The sequence below is a fragment of the Melanotaenia boesemani genome, chromosome 3 (genome assembly GCF_017639745.1).
Source record: "Melanotaenia boesemani isolate fMelBoe1 chromosome 3, fMelBoe1.pri, whole genome shotgun sequence".
Taxonomy (NCBI): Eukaryota; Metazoa; Chordata; class Actinopteri; order Atheriniformes; family Melanotaeniidae; genus Melanotaenia; species Melanotaenia boesemani.
Genome location: NC_055684.1, coordinates 27146404 through 27167690, shown reverse-complemented (window position 1 = coordinate 27167690; position 21287 = coordinate 27146404). Strand labels below are relative to the sequence as shown.

The 21287-nt window shown below is 42.5% G+C and overlaps 2 protein-coding genes and 1 long non-coding RNA gene across 5 annotated transcripts in view; 2 read left to right on the top strand and 1 right to left on the bottom strand.

Moving 5' to 3' along the window:
• Nucleotides 1-9457, top strand: part of cfap20dc (CFAP20 domain containing) — a 41744-nt gene extending 32287 nt beyond the window's left edge. The window contains exon 17 of the mRNA XM_041980323.1: nt 8900-9457. Coding sequence (XP_041836257.1) covers nt 8900-9018 — 119 coding nt within the window. The 3' untranslated portion in view covers nt 9019-9457. The remainder of the gene's footprint in view (nt 1-8899) is intronic.
• LOC121636640 lies at nt 7693-8837 on the bottom strand. Its single transcript, XR_006009754.1, has 3 exons — nt 8687-8837; nt 8415-8475; nt 7693-8291 (listed from the first exon to the last, which is right to left on the bottom strand). It is a non-coding gene; the product is annotated as an uncharacterized LOC121636640 (long non-coding RNA).
• An 8985-nt stretch (nt 9458-18442) lies between the features above and the next one.
• On the top strand, nt 18443-21143 carry si:dkeyp-67f1.2 (uncharacterized protein LOC556106 homolog). Of its 3 annotated transcripts, none has more exons than XM_041980324.1 (9): nt 18443-19028; nt 19103-19198; nt 19308-19340; nt 19476-19599; nt 19682-19740; nt 19817-19867; nt 19974-20058; nt 20138-20264; nt 20394-21142. In XM_041980324.1, exons 1-9 carry the CDS (start codon nt 19016-19018, stop codon nt 20484-20486), a joined length of 681 nt encoding a protein of 226 aa, XP_041836258.1. In that variant the 5' UTR covers nt 18443-19015; the 3' UTR covers nt 20487-21142. The 3 variants fall into 3 exon arrangements, with proteins under 3 accessions (XP_041836258.1, XP_041836260.1, XP_041836259.1); XM_041980325.1 differs by having other exon boundaries at nt 18444-19013; XM_041980326.1 differs by lacking the exon at nt 19103-19198 and having other exon boundaries at nt 19323-19340; nt 20394-21143.
• The last annotated feature ends 144 nt before the right edge of the window (nt 21144-21287 follow it).

Sequence of the window (21287 nt, the reverse complement as noted above, 5' to 3'; positions counted from 1 at the left end):
AACATTTAAAAGTTAAAAGTACTGTAACATGTTCTAGACTAATCTAATAATTAATCAGAGAAACTACTTAAAGTACTTAAAATGGAACTTTAACTTTCGGTCTGTTACAGTTTTGACTATTGATATTTTCTATTTCTTTTTCTACTGTTATGAATTGAAATGCAATTAAACGTATTTTTCCATACATAACTAGAGCTTGAATTTACAATATTAATGTCTTTGTCTATTTTTGTTATGCGATTATTCAGTATCAACTACAAAGCCTCTAATTAGTTAGATCATTTTTTATCAAGTCCCAGCCCTTATACATACACACACACACACACACACACACACACACACACATATATATATATATATACATATATATGTATGTATATATGTATGTATGTATGTATATATATGTGTGATATAAATATATTTGTTCAAGCATGTGTAACCGTGTCAGACCTGGTTCTGACAGGGTTAGTCTTTTCTTGTAGTCTTACTCTGCGTTGTGTTTTTTTTGTTTGTTGAAGGTACTGAGACAGAGACTTGACCCCTTCTGCATTGACCATTTATTCTGTACAAAATACAAGAGTGCTGATCAGGAGCGGTTAGCCTGCAGCCGGGTCATTCACACACTCGACCGTATCCGTCTCAATACTGGCAAACATCTCATACAGTGAACAAATCACACAATTACCTGTACAAAATACAAGAGTGCTGATCAGGAGCGGTTAGCCTGCAGCCGGGTCATTCACACACTGTCGAGAAATGGGAGCGACTTAATGCTGGAACAGTTAGCACGTTCAGAAGCGGCACTTTAAGCTAGCAACTGCCGCTGCTCAATAGTTAAACAGTATTAGCCTACTTCAGGAGCAGCTATACAATGTGCTCTATACACAAATGTTCATTATAGACTTCCATAACCTTAGAAGTACTCCCACAAACGGACCGCTAAAAGACCCGACTTACCTCGACCGTATCCGTCTCAATACTGGCAAACATCAGACGCAGCTGATGACGTAAATACGCCAGCACCAAGGCGGACACGCCCAAGAGCAAACCACCACAGTACAATATAATGATAATAATAACAGTGGCAAGTGGAATAACACTATTTACCCTGTTACATTCCCCCCCGCTAAATTCCACTTGCACACCAAAAAAAAAATTGATCAGCATTCCTTAACATAACAAGTACAGGCAACAACATCCGTAGTCATATTACAAAACATTTGCATACTGTCACATACTACATAGAGAACCACCCCGTTGGACACACAAAAAGAACTCAGTCAAAAACTACCCCAAAGGAGTCAGAATGAAGAAGAAGGCTGGCCAAGCCTCATCCCACTCATAGAGCTAAAACATGCCTGTCACACATTTTATACACCATGTCCAACACAGTAAGTCCGTGTAGCCACACCGACCAGACGCAAATAAACAAAACAGAAAACAGCACAAAGCATCCAGTGCATATCGGCAACACCACAATCAAATATGGCAGCCGAAAAGAAAAGAAAAAAAACTAAGATGCCACCTCGCACCTTTGGTGCATCATTTCTATCAGCCGATTCACGGGCTTGAACAGCCGTCCAGCCCGCGACATTACACGGCTCCTGACGTCCTGAACAGACGCACCCTCCACAGCCGTGGACATTTCCATCTGTGAAGAGTCCACATGCTGCATGCCAGGCTCGCCTGACTGATCCCCTTCCACAGGAACAGATACATGCACCGTGTCAGACTCCACGACAGTCTCCACATGATCCCATGTAGAAGGAGGGGCCAACAGGGACACCCCATCACTACTCGGAACACCCGTATCCTCGTCAGCTTCCAGAGCCAACCCTTCCATAACAGTACCCCCAGAAGACACTGACGGTAAACTGGACACCCACACTCTGGTCCTATAATCCAAAGAGTCCTCTGACACGCCTACTGATGCTCCTTCCACCTCAAGATCACCCGAATCAGAGAAGGACGAACCCTCCACTTCGCCCTCAGAAGCCAGCTCACACACTGGAAGGAAATTCACTGGCATAATCAGGTTGCGGTGAACCACCTTTTCCTGACCCGTGGACGGGTTTCGGATCTTGAAGGTATGACTCTCTTCACGTATCCCCGTAACCACATAAACCACGTTTTCCCAACGGTCAGCCAGCTTCCTCTTCCCACGCTCCCCCTTGTTCGCCAGCAACACTCTATCTCCCACCTCTACAGGTGCCCCTCTTACTTTCCTATTGTACAGCTCAGCATGGCGCTGCAACTGCTTCAATGCCGTCGCCTGCACCACGTCAATGGCCTCCTTAAGCTCTGTCCGCAACGACTGAACGTACCGGTCATAATCAGAGACCTCTGGGACGTCCAAGGCAGAGCCAAAGACCAGGTCCACAGGCAACCGTGGAACACGCCCAAACATAAGCAAAAACGGCGGGTAGCCAGTCGTCTCATGAACCGTACAGTTGTAAGCAAAAGTGAGAGATTTCAGCGCTGTGGGCCACTTCTGCTTAGCCTTTGGTGGTAGAGCACGGATCATGTTTCCCAGCGTCCTGTTCATTCTCTCACAGGAGCCATTCCCCATGGGATGATAAGCCGTGGTGTGCGACTTCTGAACCCCAGCAACATCCAACAGCTCAGCGATTAAGGCACTCTCAAAATTGGCCCCCTGGTCCGAATGAACTCTCTTGGGAAAGCCATAAATCGAGAAGTAGTTGTGCCAAAGTTGGTGTGCCACTGCTTTCGCTGACTGGTTTGGACATAAGAATGCATGGGCCATCTTGGTAAAATGATCGGTCACTACCAAGACATCCAAAGACTTATTGGAAGAGTCTTCGGCCGACCAGAAGTCCACACACACCAGTTCCATGGGTTCAGACGTCCTAATGTTCTCCAGCGGAGCTCTCGCCTCCGGGTCTGGCGACTTCGCCACCACACACCGTCTGCAGCGTTGCACATACTCCACCACATCCTTGTACAACCCCAACCAATAAAACCTCTGTCTCACCAGGTACAGCGTCCGCTGTTGACCCTGGTGTCCTGCCTCATCATGAACCCCTCTCAGAACTCTGAGCCTCAACGATGAAGGGACCACATACAGGTAGGTTTTGCTCTTTGTCAGCACGTTCTTTGCCACACGGTACAAAATACCGTCCCTGATTGTCAACTTGCCCCAGGCTCTCAGGAGCCCATTGACCTCCAGCAGCTCTTTAACTCGCTCTCTCCGTGACGGTCTCCTACCCCGTTCCACGTAGAAGCGCACCCTACACAGGACTGCATCAGAACATTGTTTGTCCTGCAGGTCCTCATGAGAGATGACTTTAAGACCAGAATAGTCTGGGGGCTGCACCGCCTGCGGGAAGTGTGGCAGGAGAAGAGCCTGATGACACATCCTAATTTCGGCTGGGACGTGCGCCTGAAGAACTGCTGAAACTTCATCTGCCGCCATAGTCCCAGTCACTGGACCGACGGAACCCTCTTGGGCCACAGGCCTGCACCCGTCCGCAGCCTTGTCCCTGGGATGAGCAGAGCAGAGGAACGCCTCCCGCACACCATACGCACACACAGCTGCTGCGTCTGTCAGGAGATCCCCATACCCAACTCTGGTCAACCGATGAGACACAGCGTTCCGGACGAACGGCTCCCGGCTCAAAGCATCGGCCACAATGTTCTGGGGACCAGGTATGTACCTAATGCCAAACTGGAAGGGCGCCAACTTTGCGATCCACCTCTGCTCACAAGCATCCAAGCGCGGCTTGGACAGGATATAAGTCAGAGGGTTGTTATCCGTCCAGACTGTAAATTCATGACCTCTCAGCCAATGGTGGAATTTATCACACACAGCCCACTTTAGCGCAAAAAACTCCAGCCTGTGCGCCGGGTACCTGGATTGTGCGTGACTGAGGGACTTGCTCGCAAACGCAATGGGTCTGGCTACTGACCCATCTGCTGGAACCTGCGACAGCACAGCCCCGAGACCATTCATCGACGCATCCACAGCTAACAAAAAGGGCTTCTCAAAGTCTGGATGCGCCAGAAGGACTTGGTCCAGCAAAGCCTGCTTCAGCCGACTAAAGGACCGGCTGCACTCTTCAGTCCAGTCACCTGCTTGGAGCACTCTCCTCTTGCTAAGGCGCCCCTTCCTCCCTTTTCCCCGGGGACCCTTGACGCCTGACGCCAACCCAAACAGTGGCTTAGCCAGGGACGAACACCCCTCAATAAACTGTTGGTAGAACACTACCATCCCTAGAAACGACCGGATCTTTCGTGGAGACGGAACGTCCGACCGGTCTTCCATCAAATCCGCTTCCGCCAGTGACGCGATAGCAGCGACCTTCTCCGGGTCCGAGCTAATGCCATCAGCGGTCACAATATGGCCCAAAAACTTCACCGACCTCCTCAGAAAATGACACTTCTTCGGAGCCAGCTTCAAGTTGTTAGCGCTAAGGCGCTTGAAGACTATTTCCAACCTCTTCAAAGCCAGGGCTTCGGTGGGGGCAAACACCAACACATCATCTAGGTAGCACAGGAGACTAAGGAAGTTCTGATCCCCAAACACACTCATCATCATCCTCATAAACGTCGCTGGACTGTTGCACAGCCCTTGGGGCATTCGATTATACTCGTACAGCCCAAATGGAGATGTGAACGCGGTGAACTTCCGATCGTCCTCGTGCACCTCAACGTTGTAGTACCCAGATGTGAGGTCCATTGTTGAAAAAAATGCATTGCCGCCCAGCGCCGCCAAGGCATCCGCAGGATGTGGCAGGGGGTGCGCGTCTTTCACCGTCCTGGCATTAAGCCAACGAAAGTCATTGCAGATCCTCAAATCTCCTGACTTCTTCCATACCAACACCAGCGGAGATGCAAACTCACTACTAGACTTCCGGATGATCTCTTTTTCCTCCATCTCATCCAACACCTGTCGAAGCTTCTCGTACTGTGTCGGAGGGACGCGCCTGCATGGAAGGCGAAACGGCCTTTCATCAACCATCCGAATCCGGTGAAGACAACCAGTTGCCTTCCCACAGTCCAGCTTATCTCTGGAGAAAATTGACTGGAACTCCGCGATGAGACCAACTAGCCTCTCTTTTCCAGCTTGCGACACTTCACATGAGTCAATGTCAATATCGGACAACCCCAGAGCGTGCAAAGATGCATGCAACGGGTCCGAGTGATCTTTCCACTCCCCGGAGAGATGGTGATCGGGAAGACTGGAGACCTCCGTGACCAGGCTATGATCATCTACACCCGCACCTGCGCTCCCACCCGACACCTGTCTGTGCTGACCGATCGCAGCACCAGAGCCATCAGACGATTCTGGTGCGCCCAACCCCTCTAACGCTACGCACAAGAACACATCAGCCAGTCTGGTGTTTTTCTTTAAGGTGACGCACTTGTTAAACGGGTTAACCACCTTCACTGGCAGCCACCCATCTTCCCTCAGGACCGCGACCGTCCTGCCTACCATCACTGATCTGGGGACCGCCCCAGCACCGGTTGGTTCCATCATGACAGCACTGCCAGCATGCATGCCACTCCCTTGCAGATGCCCCCACACCAGGTGCTCGGTTAGCGGCTCCAGCACGATCGCTCTTTTGGTTTTCACAGTACCCATTTTGTCAGGCAGATTCTCAGTGCACTCCTCCACTCCAGCCAACATACTGAGGAGCCTCTTCTCAGAGCCGCTCCCATCCGCGGGTGTGGAGGAACCACCGATCTGCCCACCCTGCTTGGATCTTAACTGCTGAAGCAGGTAACGCAACATGTTACTGCCCAGAATGATATCATCGCTCTGGCCATCAACAACCAGAGTCGGGACTATCATCCTGCAGCCGTAAACCTCCACTTCTAGTTCACACATACCAGTGGGAACCGTTTTGGATCCACCACAACCCACTAAGACTACATCAGTGGGGTCCAAAACATTTCCCTTAAGGACATCACATTCATACAGTCTTGGAATCACTTTAGCGCTTAATGTACAGACCATTGAGCCCGTATCTATCATCGCTCTTGTGGGTAATTTACCACCCAACATCACAGTCTCATAAAACAGACTGTCATGCGCTTTCAACCTCTGCGTGTTTTGGAGGACTGGTCTGCGCCCCAAATCTCTCTCCTCGCACACAGTCTGATAGACTGCTTCCAAATCTCCATCATTCCCAACACACACTGGGGGCTCTTTCGTTGGCCCAACATTTTCCCCCTCTGAATGTAGGCCAGTTAGTTTCCCATCACCTGAGCCGATGGGTTCCCACCTTCAGGTCCGGTGGCTAAAGCTCCGGGACAAGCTGCTCGTGCATGAGCAGGCGAGTAGCAACTGAAACACAACCGATTCGCTCTACAATGGTAGTAAGTTGTGTGCTCCCCTTCACCACAGATAGCACAAGGAGCAGCGGTTCTGCTTCTCCGTACCCGATTTGGGAGACCACGATTCCCTCCCCTCCCCAGTATCTCACTGTCCTTCGGCTGCTGAACCAACATCCGCTCCAGCATGCTAATAAGACGCTCAAGCCGGTCCCCAGAGCCGTCAGAACAGCGGACTTCAGAAGGCTGCGCTGAAGCTCCCGTTGATGGTGAACGCTGCTCGCATGACCTCACTTCCTGCTGCTGCACGGGCACTGAAGCAGGCAACCTGACCGGAGGCGTCCGTGTATTGCCACCACGGTGCTCCACGAGCCTCTCATGTACCTCTGCAACAGACCACTGAGCCAGGGGTTTACACTTGAAGATCAACGACAGCTCTGGGTCGGGGCAGTTTTTAATAAACATGGCTGTTAAATCACGGGGCAAGTCCTCAAATAATTTACCCTGCCTCTTAAGACAGTCCTCTGTCGTGTCCATTGCTCCGTTCAGCCGCAGCCAGTAATCGAAGGGGTCTTCCCTTTCCTTGGGTAATGTGGCGTAAAAGTCAGCCAGAGGCATCCCTGAAGAAATAGTGTCACTGAAGTGCTGCTTTAAAATCTCGAAAATGGGATCTGGGCCCCCAGAAAGGGATAACCGTGGCTTACTACGAATGCCCACTTTCACAACCTCCCGAGCCCTCCCGCTGAGCTTACTCAGCACCTCTTCAGACTGATCAGCAACTGGGACCCCCCTTTTCTTCATGTACGCCATCATCATTTCCTCCCACTCTTGAACGGTATGTCCATCACGCCCGTCCCCTCTAAACCCAATGGGTTCCTTGGCCTCTGACCTTATCATAACATTTAACAAGGATGGATCCGTAATAGTGTTACCACTGGGGCCCACAGAGCTAGATCCCAGCCCGGAGCCCAAACGAGACTCCAGACACGAAGCAATTGATTCACCTATAGAGAGGCCGATCTGTGCAGCCACACCAGCCAGGTGATGGCCCGATGCCTCCCCACCTTGTGTAACCTGCGCACGCAGCGCATCATGGTCTGTGTCCCCAGAGCTGCCAACATCCCCCACCAGATTCCTAACACTGGGACCTGGAGGTGATACACCGGGAGAGAGCATGAACGTAGCTCTGCCCCTGCCAACCCACGGAAGGGGGGTGGACATCAGTGAACCCCGCCCTCTACCAAACACCAAGTCATTGTCCATCATGCACGAATCACACTCGCTCTCCCAATACTCCAAATAAGCAAAAAAAAATTTTTTTTTTTTTTATATATTTTTGAAAGAAAAGAAAAAAATTTTTTCTTTGTTTTCTGTCCAAGTCCAGTAATTATACCCAAATCAGACAAACTCTTTGCTCATAAAAAAAACAAAAAAATAATAAATAAAAAAAACTCTTTAATAACCCAGTCTGCTAAACCAGACAATCACTATAAGGACACGCCTCCACAGAAAGAGGAAAAAAATATATATATATATATCCAGGGCCCGCTGGTTTTACAGACCCGACTTCCACAGCCACACACAGAATGGCAGCTGCAGCACACCACGGACCCCACGTGTTGCAGTCTGTTACCACAGCCAATGGCGAGAGAGAACGATGATCCGAGGTGTCATCACAGCCAATGGCGAGAGAGGACGATGAGCCGAAGTGTCCTGAAGAAACCACGTGATCATGCGCGCCGAGTTGTCTCTGATCCAGCCGCTGCACCTCCCTTTCGGCGCGAACAGGTTCGCTGCACAGCAACCGTACCAGGTGATAGACGGGCCCCGTCCCGACGAAGGAAGAAGCCGAACGGGTCACGGCACCAGTGTAACCGTGTCAGACCTGGTTCTGACAGGGTTAGTCTTTTCTTGTAGTCTTACTCTGCGTTGTGTTTTTTTTGTTTGTTGAAGGTACTGAGACAGAGACTTGACCCCTTCTGCATTGACCATTTATTCTGTACAAAATACAAGAGTGCTGATCAGGAGCGGTTAGCCTGCAGCCGGGTCATTCACACACTCGACCGTATCCGTCTCAATACTGGCAAACATCTCATACAGTGAACAAATCACACAATTACCTGTACAAAATACAAGAGTGCTGATCAGGAGCGGTTAGCCTGCAGCCGGGTCATTCACACACTGTCGAGAAATGGGAGCGACTTAATGCTGGAACAGTTAGCACGTTCAGAAGCGGCACTTTAAGCTAGCAACTGCCGCTGCTCAATAGTTAAACAGTATTAGCCTACTTCAGGAGCAGCTATACAATGTGCTCTATACACAAATGTTCATTATAGACTTCCATAACCTTAGAAGTACTCCCACAAACGGACCGCTAAAAGACCCGACTTACCTCGACCGTATCCGTCTCAATACTGGCAAACATCAGACGCAGCTGATGACGTAAATACGCCAGCACCAAGGCGGACACGCCCAAGAGCAAACCACCACAGTACAATATAATGATAATAATAACAGTGGCAAGTGGAATAACACTATTTACCCTGTTACACATGGTCAAGATTGAACATAAAAGGTTCTCCTTTTTTTTTTTGCTTTAAAACAGGAGAAGATGGGCGGTTGAAAGAAGAGGATAATGACGACGAGTTTTTGACTCTGCTCTACGATCCATGCCTGAACTGCTATTTTGATCCAAAGACAGGGAAGTACTATGAACTAGCTTAATTCAAAGCCCATTAGAATCAAAACTGATATATCACATTAACTGAAAATGAATTGCTTTAGGACTTTTTTTTGAGGCCAAGTTTATTGATCGGAAGGAAATTCTCCATTCACCAAAACCCTTTCTTTGTTGGTCCTTTTGTTCCTGGAAACTAATGGCAGCTTTGTGTCACCATGTTCAGTCACAGTGTGTAGGGGATTGGGACTCCGTAAATCAAATTCCTGCTTTTTTCAAGTTCTTTATTATTCACTTGCACATCTGATGATAAAAAGAGTCTTTTCAGGAGTCTTGGCTTGGAAACTGATTTGAAAGCCATCTGAAAGAACACCAGAGCGTTCTTCTTAATAAGCAGATTTCTGACATTTCAGTTTCAGATGGATTAGTTTTATGTGATAGGTTATTTTTAATTATAATTTGTGCAATAAAAAAGCCATAAGAATGTGCTGATGTGTGTTTGTTATTCGAATTAAATTTGATATGAGAAATGTCAGTGGTCCCAGTTTCATGTGTTTGTGCTCATTTTAAATTGAACAGAGCTGTCCAAGCAAGCATAAAAGATGATTGATTGTAATTAATCTGATGCATTTGGAACAATCCAGGCTTTTTCATGGTGTGTAACTGTAAGCAAGAGTAACAGCAGGTGGGCTGGTGATGAGGCTGGCAGGTCTATTCACCAGGCTTGCCACAATACTCACACACCTGCTGCAAGGGATTATTGATTCCTAATTTTGAGCATGATACAAGAAAAACAAAAAATGAAAATAAATACATATATTTAACTAATTTTGACATTTTTCTATTAGTATAAATTATACTATATCTCATTAAGTAACATGAAAAGTGATAACTTATGTTGGCACACTTGCTGCAGTCAATACAATAGCCAGGTAGAAGTGTTCAGATTCACAAGACATTGTTTCCCATTAACAGTCACAACCCGCCATGAGAAACCTTGGACGTAGGGATCAGCAGATCAGAATTTTAATGTTCTCATGCCTCACAAAACTGGTTGGAAACTGAGCTGCAAGTGTGAGTCTTGAAAAGACATTGAATGTTACATAAGGGGTTATCATGAATTAACCACCAGTCATGCATTTTTTATACCATCTCAATGTTTTATGTCATGATGCATGGCTGACTGGGATATGTCAAGGGATCATCCAGAGCAATGGGCTTCTCTGGTTTCCTCTCAAATTTGGGAAGATTTCGGATTATAATGCAACCAACGTCCCCGCCCACCCCCTCCCCATGCCTGAAAGCTGGTTGAACGTGTCGTTAGGGGGCGTGTAAACAGGTGAGACGTTCACCAGGAAGTAAACGAGGAAGTAAACAACTATGGCAACGCTCTAGTTTTAACAGAAAACTGTTTAATTAGGTATTTAAGCAGTCTCCACATGTCCTGCTTTTAGTAATCTGTAATGTACGGAGTTCCTACCAAACTCTGAAGTTGACAACGATGTCAGCAGCTCAGGTAAAACATAGTTATCCGCGTCTTAGAGGTGCTCGCTTGCAGCTCAATGTGTTTAGAAGTTCAGTTTATGTTTTAAAGCCTAAAATTAAATGTGTCTGAGGTTGTCGTGCAGAAGAAGTCTGCAGTGGCCCTGAAAATGAATAAAAACACAGGCGGATATCACGCAGAATGATTAAGATGTGTGTCTGTGAAGGAGTAGCACCACTGAGAGAGAAATGTTAAAGCAATTTTGCTCTGAATACGCTTGATGATACTGAGCCACATCTTTTACCGGCGCCCTCGTTATTTGACTGATTTGAAGTCATTCGCTTTGCCAAATTCTATTCATTTTCGGGGCCATTGTGCTAAGAACTACAATAGAGTAAAATAACTTGCAAGTAAATGCTGTTAGAGCCAGTATAGCTAACTTTGGAAGGAAGACTTTAAAGTAAAAGATAAGAAACTGCCTGACAACAGTTAATGCTTAACCATACTTTGTTAAGTAGTTATGAGTTTATTTAATAAAATGAGGAACAAATACTTCCCCTACATTTGTAAAGTACATATTGGTGATTTCCCAGACAACTGACTGCTGTTTCAGAGTCGTGAGGTAATGATACTTCTTGAATTTCCACTAAACCTTCTTCATAACTCCTGCAGTGGACCTTTAACAAGTAATGTCTCTTTTATAATCAATTTCTTAAACATTTGTTTCTGCTTTTGTACACACCATGATAGTGATTCCATGTTGTCCTTTATCACACTGATTACTATCTCTTATCTTCTCCCCTTGAGTAAAGAGGTGCATCACACTGATAACTGAATCATTACTCTATAAGTATGATTCCTCAGCGTGAGTGGTGCATCATTATTACTGACTAACAGCTGCTTAGTTGTCACCCAAATTGATTGGTTAACTTAAGTCCTGACAAAGTTTAGCCACTAATCCATCATCACATCGTGATAAGATCATTCTAAAGAGAAGGTAACCTTTCATGATGCATCACAACTGTCTTCTCCTTATTTTTCTTTTGGGGCTGTTCCCTTCAGGGGTTGACAAAGCAAATTGTCCTCATACACCAGCTGACTTCATGCCCTCCGTTCACTACATCTTCTAGGCCTCCTGCTCAGTAGTTCCAACCTCAGCATCTTTCTACTGATATGTTCATCATCCCTCCTCAGTACATGCCCAAACCATCTTGCCTCAAAAACATCTAACATGATGATTTCTCTCTGATTTACTCTTTCCCGATTCTATCCATTCTTGTCGCTACCAAAGAGAACCCTAACATTTTAATCTCTCCCACCTCCAGTTCTGCTTTCTGTCTTTTCCTCAGGACCACTGCCTCCAAACCGTACAACATCGCTAGTCTCACCACCATCTTGTACACCTTTCCAGTGCCCCCCTTGGAATGTATTGCGATATACTATCACAACTGTATGACTATAAAATGAAGTTGAAAAAAAAGAAGAAAAAAAATAGAAACTTAGAGAATAAATCATGCATTTCAACATTTCAAATGGTGAACATAAAAAAAAGCTTGTAAAATGCAGGCAGCATGCTCTTTAGGTAATGATGAAGAAAGCATGTGATGGGAATGATGTAATGAAGGACTCCTTATCTAATCAGCATTATGTGTCACTGCTCTGATTACACATAAACATAACTAAAGTGTAGAATCCATTTTGTGTTTTTTATTAATTACTTCAGAGTTTCAACAGGAATTAAGAGGGAAGCATCAAGGTTATCAAGTCATTTGTGATTTTTTTTGTACCTGTTGTTAAACTAATCATTAGTTACCTAATAGAAGTGGATTAGGAGATGTTCATCAGGTCATGGTTAACGAGCATTTAACTAGCATTAACCTCATTTGTTCTCTCATAAGGACTCGAAATTTTATGTGAGTTATTAAAAAACATCATCTACTTGTGGCCCTTGTGTTCATTACATCGATCATGTCTCTATAGAGTAATGGGGGGAAAAATTGGTATTATTTTACCAGAAACAGAATTGTATTGAACATAAATAGTGTCAGTAAATTACTAGCATTGGACATCCCGGATGGTACTACTATCCTTTCTGTCCATTTTTAATAAGTGTAGTTGATATTAAACTGAAAACTGAAAGTTAAGTAAAACTTGGCACTTATTCCTTATATCATAGACTTTTTTAATTGATGTGGAACAAGCGTGACACTGTCATTGAACCTCATCACTGTTTGACTGTTTTTCATGTCTGACACCACTGCAGATGTGACATATTGTTCCTGCTGGGATTGTTACTTTTTGGTCACGCTCCCTGTGCACCCTCATTATTGCTGCAAACACTAATGCTCACACGCTCTGCATTACGAATGATCTGATGCACAACTGTAATTTTAAAGATACCATATTCTAATGGTCGAGAATTTGCTGTGCATGATCAGTTGTCAGAAAAGTGTCATTTTGTGCTTACTCAGACATTCACAGCCTTGCTGCTGAGCTTTTGGGTTGCACCCCAGTATGATTTATAACATACCGCTGTTCAGCTGTCATATCTCCTGCGTGTATTTCCTTTTTATCTGTGCCACACATCATGAACTGAGCTGTTAGGTTTATGGGCTCTTTAACCACCCCACTGTTATATCTTATTGGATTCATTTGTCTTTTTAGGCCGAGTTAAGGCTTCACCCCGGCATTATTGCATCGGTGATCTTTGTCTCCGTGGTGGCAGTAGCTGCTGCTGTATTGATCATCCGAAAGTACTGCTTCCCAGTCAAGTAAGCAAGCTTGATTAATGAGCCGTAACGTGATTATTTTAAACCATTAGTGCTGGGAAAGCTCATCAGCCTGGTCTGTCACGTAACTTTATTCCAGCGAGGCGACGTACAGATACTCACTGCTGAAGCGGATGGAAGATCACCAGTCAGAGGAAGATGGCGACAAGGGGCCCAGCACAGTGGGAGAGGAGTCAGACGAGGTCAGTTTATTGTGGCTTCTCTGACTGTAGCTTTCACTCTCTTCCAGTCCCTCAATACAAGTCAACACATTCATAACCTTCCTCATCATATGCACTCCCCTTTTTCTTGTGACAGGATCTATTGGAATAAAGCTCCAACTGGGATGCTGCTGGACTGACTGAGAAAGAATCTATTATCGATGGGCTGTGTGGTATAAGGCTGCAGCTAACAGTTTGGTTCATCATTATTTATCTTCAGATGACTGTTTCCTCTGTACCTTCAGCGTGGTTAATGTTTGTGGGTAAATTAGATACTCCAGTTCTAGTCAGTTTTATATTATTCTCTATAAACTTATATTTCTGATTTTATCACAGTAGATTTTGTTTTACTTGTTAAAGAAAACACAAATGTGATATTTTGTCTTAAGTGTCATCATGCTGCTGATAAGCATTGGTATTTCTCCTGGTTTTCACCTCTCAGGTTACATAAAGGCTGGACTTTCTAACAGGTGCCAGTATAACTGCAGGCACAGCTCAGGGCTACAGAAAACTTAAAAAGTCATCTCAGTTTTTAAATGATATATATATATATATATATATATATATATATATATATATATATACTCAACTGTTTTAAATTAAAAGGTGAATTAAAGAGCTATTTCTACTTTTTTAATTCAAATTACTGTTTAATTGTAGTTCTATGGAAACAAGTCTGATACTGCACTATTTTGATTTTTTTTAATTATCACATATATATTATATATATTATATATTTTGTGTTGGGGTTAAAAGAGCTGTCCAGTGTAAAACCATGCCATCTATGTATTTTCTACAGGCAAGCTGAAGAGATGGATGCTACCTCAGTAACATCATCCACTTTGTTTGCTAACTGTAATTTTTTTAAGCCTTGATTTTGGATTTAGCCTGTCACCATGTAATGCAGAAGTGACCTTATTCACATGATGGGTGGGGTGCTGAAAAAGTGGCACTCAGAACCTGACTGAACAAAAATAGAAATCAGACCTTGTGGATATCTCTTTCTGTCCAATCAGATTCCAATCGCCACCTTCACACCCTAAATATGGTCACTTCTGGTTTCAGAAAGTCTAACTCGGCGCTGGCATACTGCCGAAGTCCAGGCTTCAAAATGGCTGTTCCCAAACCTTTGGGTGACGTCAGGGGTTTGTCATGTGTGCAGTCACCCCACCCGAATGGAAGCTAGGCAATTTTCTGCTGTAAATGGGGTCAGCCGCAAAACATTTAGTAGCCATTTAAAAAGGCCCACTGTAAGTGGTCTTAAGTGTCTGTAATAGAGGACTACATTTGGATTGGGATCCCGCAGGAACTCAACATGAAAGGAAGCAAATTTTGTGGGAGGAGGCATTTTTAACTTTGCTGTGGGCAAGGGCGGGCAGTCGGGACATAAAATACAGGTCCTAGTGTGACACTGGCGTTGGGTCTTAGCTAGCTTTAACTACAGTAATGGAGATTTAAACAAGACTTTTCTGTACTTTACCAACATGAGACAGTTTCCTCTGTTGCATCATATTAAATGTTGCACGTTTAATAAATTAATGTTAAAAGGTACAAAAATCACTGGAACTACTGTGTGAATAGTCAAGGGTGTATGGGAACGGGTGATAATGGTTAGAAATCCATCAAGAGTGGGCAGGAGTCAAATGAACAAAACAACCTTTTTTTCTTTCTTTTTTTTTACTGTTTTACTTTGATATTAGTCAGTCACTTCTCATGGGCCGATATAAATGTAGCATTTCTATTGGTCCCCTCAAGGCCAACAGACTCCTTGAAAAAGAGATGATTTTATCTAACAGGTCACGAGTTGCTTCTCTACTGCTGCTTCAGTCTTCAAATCTGAGCTCATCTCTATGTATGTAGCTTTAAAGAGGGTATAGATGACTAATGGCTTTACTTCCTTGTGAGAGGAAGTTGGGCCTTCTTTTGGTGACTTTTTGGTGAAACTGTCACTTAAAATATCTTCTATAATTACACTTCTGTGTTTTTCAAATCCACCATCTACTCACATATCATAGACCTATCTCTAAAATTCCACACATATTGTTTAAACTGATAGTTTTGAAAAAAGAAAAGATAAATTTGAATACAATTCAGTACCTAGAATTAGAGCCAAAATGTGGAAACACTTGATAAAGTTGTCTGGTAATAATGTCAAAGGATAATAATTTACTAAAACACACTTAATCGTTCTCCAAGTGAATAAATCAAGAACAGAGTGTTTTATTGTTGCATTATTTCAATGGCAGTGTAATAAATGTCGTTAATTAGCAAGTGGGTCTTTATAAATGTGCACCTTTAGATTCATGCAGTATTAGCCTTAATTTGAATAAGTGTGCCGCAGACAGCACGAGGGTCCAACAACCAGCAGTAATGAAATAAGCAGTTGTCACAGAGCATCACGTAGAGGCACTGACATTTCAGATATTTAAAACAAACAAATTGATCTGCGGGTAAAAATAGTCACAGTAAGACTCAAGCTGTCTACCAGTGAACCAGTTCCCTTTGAAATGGTTTCCTCTTTCATGCTAACTTTAATGCACTTAAGGTCAATTTACTACAAAGTCTGCTGACTTTTAAATGGACGTCTATGCTGTGTGATGTTGTTTGATGTTTTTAGACAGCTTAATATGAAGAAAGAAGAAACATAGTAAAAGTACAATTAAAAAAACCAATTGCTCCTGCTTGCGGGTTGTGAGCAAACGCCATGATGTAGTGATCACCAGTGTCACAGGATGCCAGCGGCAGTTCATTATGAATAATTAATCAGAAGTCACTTCACTGAGTTTTCTCTCATTCTCTTCTTCACGTATTGTCACTTTGATCAACTAATGAAGTAATAAAACCAGACAGAGGTCTTTTTCCCCTCTTATGTGTTACTGTAACAAAGGTATTTGCTTCCAGTTACTGAGGTGTGAATGATATTAGTGATGCTCACTGTATCTTTATATGTATTGCTCTTTGTTTAAACAGATATGTATATTGATCATTAAATATATTCACCCCTGAGCTTGGATGGAGTGTGTTTGGATTGTCCTTGTTTTGTCAAGGTTGTGACCTTGATGTTTTATTTTCTTGATCTGAAAGGAACCCCAGCTTTGTAAGAGAGAAAATGCTTATTATCACGGCTATTATCACTGCTCATGCTTAACTGAGATGTGCATTTACTGTCTTTAGATGCACACAACTAAACAGATCCTTGGTTTCCACAGTTTTCTTGTCTTTTACTCTCAATGCTTTGTTTCATTTACCTTTAAACGGTAGTACACAAAGACCCTCTGCTGGCTCTCTGTGGTATTACACATTACTATGACTGGGAACCTTGTGAATTGCAGCATCACTATTGACTATTTTGTGATTTGTAAACACAGAAAATGCTTCTTTTATTGAGTTTTCAGCATTGCTGGCAGGAATATGATGTCACACAGAACTTTGGAGATAAATTATATCTCCATCCTCAGCATCCACTAATTCCCAGCTTTACTATGTGGGAATATTTCCATATATTCATACACCATTAATTACAAAAAGCCTTTAAGAGAAAATTATACAATCTCAGGGGCTCCATGTAGAGGATGTCATTTTTCAGTGCTCATAAGAATGTTATGATTTAGCAGCATTTATTCTAATTCCTGTGGGTAGAAAAATGAGTGATAAAAACCAGGATCATTGTTGTCACATTGGGTCTTAATTCATATGAACAGCTGTTGGAATTTTTGCCATCATCAAACTGTCAAATGAGATCTCTTTGAGGAAGGTGCACACATGGCTTGTTAAATTATCACTTCCAACATAATACATGTGTGATGAGTGTCATGTTTTGTTTGTCTTTGCAGTGATTTCATCACTTTACGTTTACTTTGCTACAAGTTTTGAGTCGTATCCACTGTTCTGCGGTTATTTTTCTCTCTCAAAGATCACTTTTTAGGGGGGGATTTTTTTTTTTTTAACATTTAGCAACCCCTTCTAAGATACACTAAAACAACTTTATCATTACCTTAATTTTTGTCTCTTAAAGCCAGCTTTCTTTATGATAAACACAATGGCAACCCCGAGTTAACACAGAGCATCTTATAGCTCTCACAACAAATAACACAACTACAGAAGTTCATACTCAAAATTTCATATGGCAGCATGCTGATCTTGTTAAGCAGCACAACAGACTGTATGTAAATTTAGAAAAGATACTGCTGGCAAGTCTGAGCATGCTGTAGTGATGAGCAGTCTTCAATCTGTATTGGAATCATCTCTTCGTGGTTGTTTAACTCAACAACAAGAAACGTCAGCAGTCGCTTGTGTCTATGGAAACATTACACTTCACATCTGTACTTACTTTCAATTCTTAAAGTTTTTTCCTCTGCTCTGCCATCTGTACATGACATGTTTTTCTATTACGCTGCCATCTGTAGATAGCCTTTCCTTTCTTTTTTTCAGATCTTATTTTGTGCCTTTTTCCACACCTTAAAGCTGTCTTACTGTCACTGCTGCTGTATTGTTGTTTGCTGCTACTGTGATGAAACACCTTACAAAGGGTTCAGTTGTGTGGTTTATTTGTCGAATGTGTCAAAGAAAAATGCAGTCATTTTATTACGAATATCCCCACTGAGGTGAAAGCTGGGAATCAGCTCCAGTTGGAGGATCAGCAGGGCGTTCTTTTGCTGACATAAGGCTTTGACCTCTGCTTTAAGGGATTATCATGTTTTTCACTATCAAGATGTGACTAATGGCTTGTTCCTGTGCAAACAGTGTTGCCTTCCATCAAAACCATGGACTTAAATACCAATGTCTTGCCATGACGTATTACCATATTTATGTTGTTTTCATTTCAAGGAATTGATTTTTTGTACTCCCTCCTGGCCACGTTTTTGAGTTTGGTGAATTAATTTCACATCTGATTCTATGTTTTTAGTTTCTTATCAGAAAATGTGTTTTCATGGTTGAGGTTATAATCCTTTGATTGTATTTTTTATTTTTATTTTTTTTCTCTCCGTCTATGGTCCCTAGTGGTTCTGTGTGTGTATGGTTGTGAGTTGCTTTATGCAGATATGGGTTTTACTAAAAATTTACATACAAATAGAAAACTCTGACAACTGCTACAATGATTCTTTAAACCTTTTTTTTTCTTTCTTTCTTTCTTTTTTTTCTCCTATTTACTCATCCAATATGAAATATGAAGCTTTTGGCCTCTTTTCCCCTCTTTGTTCCTTTTCTCCCTCCAGCTTTCAGATGCTTCTTTACACACCAGCTAAGCACAATCTGCCTCGGAGATCATTAGTATCAGCACCAATGATCTCCTATTTGTTGATATTGGAAACAAGAGAAACTTGATCATCAAGTTCACAATGGGTGTGAGCATGTCGGTTGCCACATCCTGGTTTTTATGTAGCACTCAGAGACTTTTTTTCTTTATGCTTATTACAAGGCTGTCTTACAATAAACGTGTAGGACTTATTAAGGAGCATGTTCACAGATGAGACCTTACCAAAGCTCTGTCATATTTGTTGGATTTTTTTATTGAGCACATCAAGTACATGAAAGGACTTTTTTGGCAGAAAAACACAGTTTTATTGCAAGTATGAAATATAAAGGTAAGATTTGACTTAACTGTAGAGCCGGTGTTTGTGTGGCTGCTGATCTCCATCTTTCTTCTTCTCGTTGGAAGCTGTTTTCTCCCTAACTGCTGCAACTGTCCTCCTTATCACATGGCATATCTTCATGAATTCTGTTGATGTTCTGGACAAAGTAAAAAATTCTCTTGGTAAGATTTTTTTTCTTTCCCCTTTTAGATCTTAATTTTTAGTTGTTTTTTTTTAGGCTATGTTTATGTCTGTAATTTCAGCTGCACTGTCTCCTCTCTTACTTTTTAGGATTTGATCTAATGGATGTTGGACTTACAACAGGTAACTTAAACATTTTCAGTTTTTAAACAAATTCATAAAACTTTTTTTTCCCCTCTCCTGTAATTAACATAAAATCCAATAAGTGGCAAAACTCTACAGTAAGATCTGTTCTGTCTCTCTGTGCTGCATTTTAAGTAACAATTCCCCCTCCACCCAAGTGCAACCTTTCCAAGAGCTGTCCGCACAACCATTTTGCATTTGGTATCGCAAGCGGAGCAGCTAATGTTGTCGGGCCAAAGATTTGTTTTGATGGGAGAAAGTATGTATTTATGTAGTAAAAGCAGATTTTAAATGAAAAAGATAGAAGCAAGATAGAAGAATCTTCATCTGTGTTTGAACAGCATCATGAGTCACGTGTTGAACAACGTGGGACCAGGACTGAACGTTGTTGTAGTAAATGGTGAGAAAAATACCTTCACCTGCTCAGTACACTGTTAAACTGATTAATAATATATATATTACATTTTTTTCCTTAGGTGAAAATGGAGATATAGAAAAATTTGGCTATCTCAATATAAATGCTGGAAGTAAGTTTTTGATGTTTTATTTATTTATTATCACATTTTTCTTTTCAAATATTTTTGACACCTTTAACTGATAGTGTTTTTTTTTTTATTTTTACTCTGACAAAAGACCCAGAAGACATCCTGACATACTTGAAGGAAATACAATCTGACATGATTGTCTTGGTGGCGTCATTTGATGACATGGCAACAAAGTAAGTCCAAATTTCAACGTTTCAACATTTTAAAATGATCTTTTCATAAAATGTGACCCGTTTTTCTTCTTTGTGGAAGACTGACAGATGAAATGAGGGAGATATTTGTTGGAATGGGAAGCACTTTGATCAGTTCTGTGAATCAGAGAGACAACTGGGTGTTTGCTGGAAGAGTGGGGACAAGTATCAAAAGCCGCTTTGAGAAGGTTAGTGAACCCGTTGAGTGCCGTTTTTGTTTATTCTATTCGTGTCAGAAGAAGCCATCTATTTTAGAATATGCTAAGAGAAAAACAGCATGATAAAAAGAAATGTTTTCTCTCCTGCTCACCTGTCAGCTTGCTGTTAATGATGAGAATACCAACGTTTTTGAGGGATGGCCAGAAATGGTGGAGGTGGGCGGCTGTTTCCCAGGAACCCAGATGACCTGATGATAAACAGCAACTTCAGTATCAATGAACTTTTTAAGATTTTCTTTGAAATAACTCTGCTTCTGATTATGTCACTCCATTCCTAAAACTAAAAGCCAACTATAGTTTTCTGAATGGCTGACAGGTGCCTTGTACAGTAGCTCTCCTGGTGAGAACACTGAGCCAAGAAATACACCATGAGCAAAGGTCAAAGAAGATCCTCCTATTCAAACAAAGGCACGAAAAGCAAAGCAAATGTTTGCAGCAAATAAATGAGCCATTCTGAGTCCTTGTCCTTCTGAAAGAGGAACTTTAAGTAAATTTCTTTGGGATACAATGCACTAGTTTATATACTGATATTATATATCATATGCAAGTTTCAACGGTTACTTCAGTTCAGCAGTTATGTCTCTAAGGTCCTGAGCAGTGATGGGTGAGAAAATAAATTTTCCATTAAAAGATTTTGGATTCAGCCTCTGGGTTTTTTTTTTTTTTTTTTTTTTTACTTTTGGCTTTTAACATTGTTGGATAAACCCATGTGAAATGCTTTAAAGAGAGATACTTTATCTCCTCTTGCCACCATCAGAAGTGTAAGAAACCCCAACTAGACACTGTGTTTCACAAAAGTTATTTTATCATGCAATGTGTTTTGTAAGTTAATCGAGTCCTAAAAATAAAATTTGAATGTAACTTGTGGCAAAATGCTGTCAAATAAATATATCAGAATTAAAATTATTATTTTGTACTACACCTCTGAAATATTCCAACAGGTATTTTCAATTAATTATAAAAACATGCTGTACATAATCAGCTTTTACCTTG